Source organism: Ictidomys tridecemlineatus, chromosome 10 (assembly GCF_052094955.1).
Source record: "Ictidomys tridecemlineatus isolate mIctTri1 chromosome 10, mIctTri1.hap1, whole genome shotgun sequence".
Taxonomy (NCBI): domain Eukaryota; kingdom Metazoa; phylum Chordata; class Mammalia; order Rodentia; family Sciuridae; genus Ictidomys; species Ictidomys tridecemlineatus.
Window position 1 is genome coordinate 92,236,886 of NC_135486.1, and position 7,764 is coordinate 92,244,649.

Genomic DNA, 7,764 nt, shown 5'->3' on the forward strand with positions numbered 1-7,764 from the left:
GAAAGCACTATGCAGTATCACTATGTGTACTTTATTGTTTTTGCTTAGTAGGAGACAAAGGAACAATCCATTCTTCCCCCAAATTAAATGAAAGTATATCTTTGGGAGAAATATGTGTAAGTAGGTATGAATGTTTATAATGTTGCATGTTGCTGCTTAAATTCAACTAGCTAAATGGAAAAACCTTACAGAATATGTAGTTTTACTTCTTTTCTAAAGAGAAATTTTGAAATTCTCTTATTCTTAAACCATCTTGTTAAAGCTAGAATCTGTATTTTGTTTGTGTACCTTAGTTGGTACGGGATAATGCAGATCTTCGCTGTGAACTTCCTAAATTAGAGAAGCGACTTAGAGCGACAGCCGAGAGAGTGAAAGCTTTGGAGTCAGCACTGAAAGAAGCCAAAGAAAATGCATCTCGTGATCGTAAACGTTATCAGCAAGAAGTAGATCGCATAAAGGAAGCAGTCAGGTCAAAGAATATGGCCAGAAGAGGGCATTCTGCACAGATTGGTTAGTAGAACATACTGAAAACCTTTAAGCTATGAATACTTTGAAGTATAAATGCTTTTGTGTACTTGAACATGATCTGAAATTTGATGTCTTCTCATGGTAGTATTTGTCTTTTGTTTATAGCTCTCCAGGGTGACACCTTTAGGAAGGAAAAGAGAAATTGAGAAATAACTACATAACTAGGACAAGTAGATAAATAAGTAGATGCAAGCAAGAATGGTTAGGGATACGAGAAACTATAGATAATATTAATAAAGCAAAAAGAAAATTACAAGAAAATAAGCCATCAGTGTTTATTTCATGTTTCAGAGTAATTACTGCTGCAGGAATAAGAGTTTTAAGGAGCTAAGGATTGTATAGGTTCTGGAGAAAAGGATGTGTTCAGAAAGAGAGAAATCAAAAAGGCAAAATATATAGGGAATTCTTTAGAAGGAAAAGGAAACCTAAACAGTCACTGCAGTTGTGTGTTAAGCTTTTTTCTAAGTCAGTTTTTGTGTTTCTTAATAGCTAAACCTATTCGTCCTGGGCAACATCCAGCAGCTTCTCCAACTCATCCAAGTGCAATTCGTGGAGGAGGAGCATTTGTTCAGAATAGTCAGCCAGTGGCTGTACGAGGAGGAGGAGGCAAACAAGTATAAACATTTACACATCTTCACAGGTTTGTAGTTTATATCTGACTTTTGAATCATAGCTGCACATGGAAGTGTTGAGCCATTGGTTGTTAAATAGACTTTTGGACTTTTTTTTTTTAATTTATATTACTGTCATTTTTTCCTTTCATGATTATAGAAGGAACTTAGTATGGTTTCTTCCAATCTTTTTTCTTTTAAATTCAGATCATACTCTACAAATTTGAGTTCTTACTGCTTTTAAACCTAACATTGGATCATTTGTAATTGTTCTTGGTATTCTCTCTAATGAGTAAGCCATGGTTTGTAATTATTCCTTTTTCTTGAAAATTTAATGAGATATAATAATTTTTTTCATATTTGTTATTTTCCAAAACTGATATTTCTATATATGATATTTGAAGTATGAAGCATCCCTCATCTTTTAGATTATTTTCAGAAGATTGCCAGAAGTGCAATTACAAAGTGTGAATATATTTAAGGCTTCCTAGAAAGATTACATAAAATCAATGAGTCAGATATACTATTTGGTTGCAGTTTTGGTAGCATTGAGTGTTAATAGTTTTTAAGCTTCTAATTAAAATAGCTGAAATAGCATCTTAATGATCTATCGGTCCATTTATATTTCATTTTTTATGAGTTATCTCTGTACTTTTTTCATTTACCTATTGTAGGTGATTTATCTAACAGATTTCCAAGTTTTATTATTTTTTAAAATATCTTTATTTTGTTTATTTATTTATTTTTATGTGGTGCTGAGGATGGAACCCAGGGCCTCACATATTCGAGGCAAGTGCTCTGTCACTGAGCCACAACCCAAGCCCTACTTATTTTTTTTTTTTAATTATATAAGTACTATCTGTTCCCTGGAGAAAGATAAAAATTATCAAAATAGAAGAAAAGTATCAAAAGAACTACCCAATAAATTAGATATATCTTTGAAGAGCTTTCTTTATACATTATGATCTTTTTTTTTCCTTTAAGTTATAGATGGACACAATACCTTTATTTATTTTTTTGAGGATTGAACCCAGTGCCTCACGCCTGCAATACTAGATAATTTTATGGTTAACTGTTACTGTCCTGACAAATAATCAGGCCAGTTTCTCTTAATCTAACTTGTTTTTGGCATTTTGCATAATACTGTCCCTAAATCTGAGTAAAGAATAAAGCATTCTACTAAAGGATTCACATTTCCAACAATTTAATATAAAATTGAACCATACAATATAAGGTTAAAAGCCAATGATGTAAGAAAAGAGTGTGGACTTACGATTTCATGTAAGTTTGAATCTGACAATACTTTTATAAACTTGAGCCAAATAATTTTTTAGGTTACTTTCCTTCTCATTTTGACTTTATAAAAAATTCTTCAGCATAAAAATAAATTATGGATTTATGATTTAATTATTTAATGAATCTAAAACAGTGTTTTTTCAACATAGCCACAATGATACCTAATAAAATAATTTTTAATATTGTCTAATACCAATCCATGTTAGGATTTATTTTATTTTATTTGTTTTTGTAGGGCTGAAGATTGAACTCAGAACCTTTTACATGCTAGGCAAGTGCTCTACCCCTAGCTCCTCTCTCTCTCTCTCTTTTTTTTTTTTTTGTTTTAATGTCCTATACAGCTGATTTTTCTAGAACAGTGTATAATCCAAAACTGGATTTGAATTTATCCAAATGTGTACTTAGTTTTATCCCTTACATCTCTACTAATTTAGAATAACCCCCCTTCTTAATGACTCTGATGTACTAAAGAGAACTAGGCCACTTATTCTGAGTATACACTTCCTTCAGGGTATATCTGATTGTTTTATATGCCTTGTTCCTCTATCCCCCTCTATTTTCTGTGTATTGAAATGTATATCAAAAGTATTGGTTAGATTTAGTGAACACATTTCTGACTGGACTAAGTCATAGTTAAATAAATACTACTGACCTTAACACATGTGCAGCAGTTTAGCCCATGATAGAGATAGGTAACCCAGTTAAACCCAGTTTTGAAGATTTGAAAATTATAATAATAGTATCATTGTTTATAGGTTTGTTTTATTGCTGTTCCAAAGGATGGTGGTTCTTAGTTTCTTATACCAGTCAATCTTCAACCAAGATGTATTTAGGTGATAAATTATTGAAAGTTAAAAATTCTGTAGAGAAAAGATTTTAAGTTATTTTTAAAATGTTAAACATTTCAGCTGAGTGCATTGGCACACCCTGTAATCCCAGCAGTTCAGGAGGCTGAGGCTGAAGGATTATAAATTCAAAGCCAGCCTCAGCAAAAGTGAGGTGCTAAGCAACTCAGTGAGACCCTGTCTCTAAATAAAATACAAAATAGGGCTGGGGATATGGCTCAGTGTTGGAGTGTCCCTGAGGTCATTCCCCAGTATCCCCCCCAAAAAAACCCAATTTCATTACTCAGAAGGCTGAGGCAGAAGGATCACAAGTTCAAAGCCAGCCTCATTAACTTGGTGAGGCCCTAAGCAACTTAGGAAGACCCTGTCTCAAATTTAAAAAAATCTTAAAGTGCAGGGGTTGTGGCTTAGTGATTGGGGGCCCCTGGGTTCAATTCCTCGTACCCAAAAATAATTTTTTTTAAACATTGTATTTATTTTGGGGTAAGATGACAATGTTAATAATATTAATACCCTTAATTCTCAGTTTTACATGATACTTCTTATGTCTTGGACCACACTTTGAACAGTTTTTTAGCTAAATGCATAAGTAGCGATTTAGTATGAAGATGACTCCAGAGAACAACTTCTATAATTGTTTATTTTACCCATCTCTTTTCCTATCATTTTATGTTTTTTGTTTATGCATATCCCTCCACTCCTCTCTCCCCACATTTTTTTTTTAATAGCTACCATGTATGTGACAACTAGTTGCTGGTTAGTGGTCCTTGATTTAAGAATGTCACTAACAGGCCAAGTGTGGTGGTTCATGCATGTAATCTATGCAACTCAGGAGGATCACAAGTTTGAGACTAGCCTCAGCAACTTATTAGCAAGAGTCAGTCTCAAAATAAAAAATGAAAAGGGCTAGGTGTATAGCTCAGTGATAGATCGCCTCTAGTACCGCAAAAAAAACCCCAGAGTGCACTAATGACTGTATATTGCTTTAAAAATTAGCCAACCTTTTAATTTTAGGAGGAAAAAACATAAAGGATTGAACTTTTTATTTTATTTTTTAAATATTTTTCAGTTATAATTGGACATAATACCTTTATTTTGTTTATTTATTTTTATGTGGTGCTGAGGATGGAACCCAGGGCCTCACACATGCTAAGTGAGCGCTCTACTGCTGAGCCACAATCTCAGCCCCAAAGGATTGAACTTTTAAAAAGTGGTCAAAGCTAATGGCTAAAATGTTCATAATCTGTTGGCATATTTTATTTCCTTCATGATTGTCTCAAACATGAGTTTTGTAAAACTAAAAAGTTTTCCCCCTGTTTTCTCATTGTCAGGTGTTGAAAGTAATTGAAGTATGAAGAGGACATAGTCATTCAGTGACTGTCACTTCTACCCCCTTGGGATAGTAGAACTATAACTTTTTAAAATGTACAAATTATACCTGGCCTGTACAGCTGTTCCTACCCGCTCTTGGAAACTCTGCTGCTTCCCAACACAACTAGAGTGCAATTTTGATGTCTTAGGAAGAGAAAATGACAGTTTACAACTGTGGCCCTATTTATTACACAGTTTGTCTTTTGTGTCTTAAATTAGTCTTCACTGTGCCAAGCTAACTATACCTAGTAGGACTATGCTTTTTATATTTGCTTTTTTAATGGATGTTTAATTTTGAGTTTCTGTTTAAGTTACCTGGTTGCTACTGCTTCCTCTTTTTCTTTTCCTATTACATGTCTTCCTTTTTCTTTCTTTCTTTCTTTTTTTTTTTTTTTTTTTAGGGAAAATTGAATCTTTAGATTAAATGTCTTACATTTTACCACTTCCAACACTACATGTCCACAAAATATATCAGGTCAGTACTGTATTTTAAAATCCCTTGAAGTGAAATCAGGGTTAAAATGATTTGTATTATCTCTGGTGTTTGCTTCTGAAAATTGCTGTTTAAGCACTGAAACCTTACAACTGCCCTAACTAGGCATTTGAGATTGAGTGAGCACGGCTACTTGATTGTTATTCTCTGAAATGCTTGTTGCCCACTTATTGAATGGAAATATTTTACATATCAAAAGTAAATCTCAGTTTAAGAGGGAGTTATCTCCCATCCTCATTTATGCTTAACATAGCTTAACGGAATGAAAATACCTTGCTTCATTCTGATGAGCCTGCTAGCTAATATAAGAATTGGGCAGGTATCAATTTGTCATCTTTCATATAGTAAAATGAATTAAGATACTATAAAATTAAACAATTTTATATTGTTAGTTATTGTATGGGCCGATCTAAATTTTTAGTCTATGAAAATTGAGGGGAAAATGAATAAACAGGACAGATACACAGTGAAGTTAAAGATATGTAGGTAAATTTTAGTCACAGTCTCTAAAGGTGTTTTTAACCTGCTACACTAAGTCATACACTATAATTTATTTCTCGTTTAGTCTAGAAATAGTGAATTGTTTGCAAATCACTAATAATCCTCAAACAAATTACATTGTTGACCATAGCCCATAATTTTGTGCATATATATATATATATATCCACATATATATGTATATATGTGTATGTGTATATACACACACACATAGTTTATATAAAACTGTGTACCAGTTTTTGCCACTTCTTCCTCAGATCATTATACTAAGTCAACAGTTTATTTTAGGGAAGAGATTTCAATGTTTGCTTCACCATTGGTGGGGGGAGTGACTACAACTACATTAGCAGAAGTATGCAGTGAATGTAGAGAAACTGGAGAATTCTGTTATTAGGATACGGCTGGCAGAATTAACTTTTTGAAAAAGTTTTATACACAGATATTTGTATTATTAAATTTGGAGCTATTAGTCAGAAGACTCAGATCATAATTGGCTTATTTTTCTATTTCCTTAACTATTGTAATTTCCACTTTTATAATAATTTTGATTTGAAAGAAAAATTTATTTATTTATTTTTTTAACAGTCAAAAATCCTTGCTGTTGTAGTCTGCAGCCTTTAAAATGATTGTTGCTTTTAGAATTGATTAAAAGAAACACTCCATAAATTGAGATGAAATCTTGGGTGCAGTGAAATATAAGTACTACAGATAAGAAAGTACTACAAGCCTCTTTGTGGTGATAGTTTTTTAAATGGAGAGACATTTGGCTGCTTTCACATAGACATTTATATTTTGTTCTCAAGTGAAAACTTGCTTCTTTAGCAATATTCATAAAAAACTTTTTTTCTCGTCTGAATACAGTAGTTTCTTGTAAGATGTATCATGGGTATGGTGCTGTGTAACAAACAATGAATTGTAACTAGCATGTGGTTCAGAATACACAGTGTTAGGTTTTTAAAAATATCTTAATGGTTCTTTTCTATTTATAATTTCAAAATTTCATAAAGTGTACCAGGAGTTTCATAAAAATTGTTTTCAGTGAACTGTTCTTTTTGCTATGGTAGGTCATTAAATATAGCATTTACTCTCACAAATTGAAATGTCTGACCATCTAGAATATTGACACTTATTTCAATTTACAGTCCTTTTTTTTTGACTGGATATATTAATGTTACTCTGAATGGTATTGAGTAATGGTTCAGAAGATAAACTCAGTGAAATAAAAGTAATATTTATTCATGGTGATCAATTAAATTATTTGCTTAACTTAAGGAAACTGACTACTGTGCATAACTCTTAATTTGTATGTGACTCTGAATTTGACATGAGGTGACAGAATAGAGTCTGAGTCTACCTGTGGAATATGTTGGTTTATTTTCAGTGCTTGAAAAACATGCAAAGATAATTGGTTTGGGAAGACACCATATAATTTTAAGTTAACCTGCATGCTGTAAATGTGTTTTATGTTTCAATAAAGAGGAAAATTTTTTTGAAATATAATGACTTTTTATTGAAAACTATTTCGAGTATCAGGTTGATTTTACCTGAACTAATAGATGGCCCTCTGACCTGTCAGAATAGTGACTGGTTCATATAAATTTTGAGTACTAATGTATTGCAGCTTTTTAAACAGCAGGTAGGCTGAAAAATTAAGAGCTAGAAATGAATTTTCAGCCTCACTTATGTTTTTTTTACTTTGGTGTAGTTTTTCCTCATTTAGTCTAGAAATAGTGAATTGTTTTGTTTAGCTGAGTCTGTTTTATCAACAAATATAAGAATAAATACAAACGAATTCTACTCCAACTACTTCCTGGCAGCTTCATATCTTCCTATTTAATATGTTCAGATAGCCAAGGATCACCGCACATTTGAGGAACATCTGGGGTAAAAGGTAGCCTCAAAACAAGCAAATAGAACAACCCAGTATGTTGGAAAGGGGGACTATGAAAGGAGAGGAGAACATTTTTTAAAGAATTGCCATTAATTTCTCAGGTAAAAAATTAGTAGTTTTTCTCCATTACAAAACAAGAAACAAATATCCAGAAAACTAAAAACATCTTGAAATATAAACTTAAAACTCAATAGAAGTATTAGAAAATGAAGTTGAGGAATTTTTTTTTTT

The 7,764-nt window shown here is 32.3% G+C and overlaps 1 protein-coding gene across 1 annotated transcript in view; it reads left to right on the plus strand.

Annotated features, from left to right (window-relative positions):
• Kif5b (kinesin family member 5B) overlaps positions 1-7,142 on the plus strand; it is a 43,843-nt gene extending 36,701 nt beyond the window's left edge. Inside the window, exons 24-26 of the mRNA XM_005330815.4 lie at positions 294-510; positions 1,018-1,168; positions 4,612-7,142. Of these exons, the coding sequence (XP_005330872.1) occupies positions 294-510; positions 1,018-1,148 (348 nt within the window). The 3' untranslated portion in view covers positions 1,149-1,168; positions 4,612-7,142. The remainder of the gene's footprint in view (positions 1-293; positions 511-1,017; positions 1,169-4,611) is intronic.
• Positions 7,143-7,764: the final 622 nt, after the last annotated feature.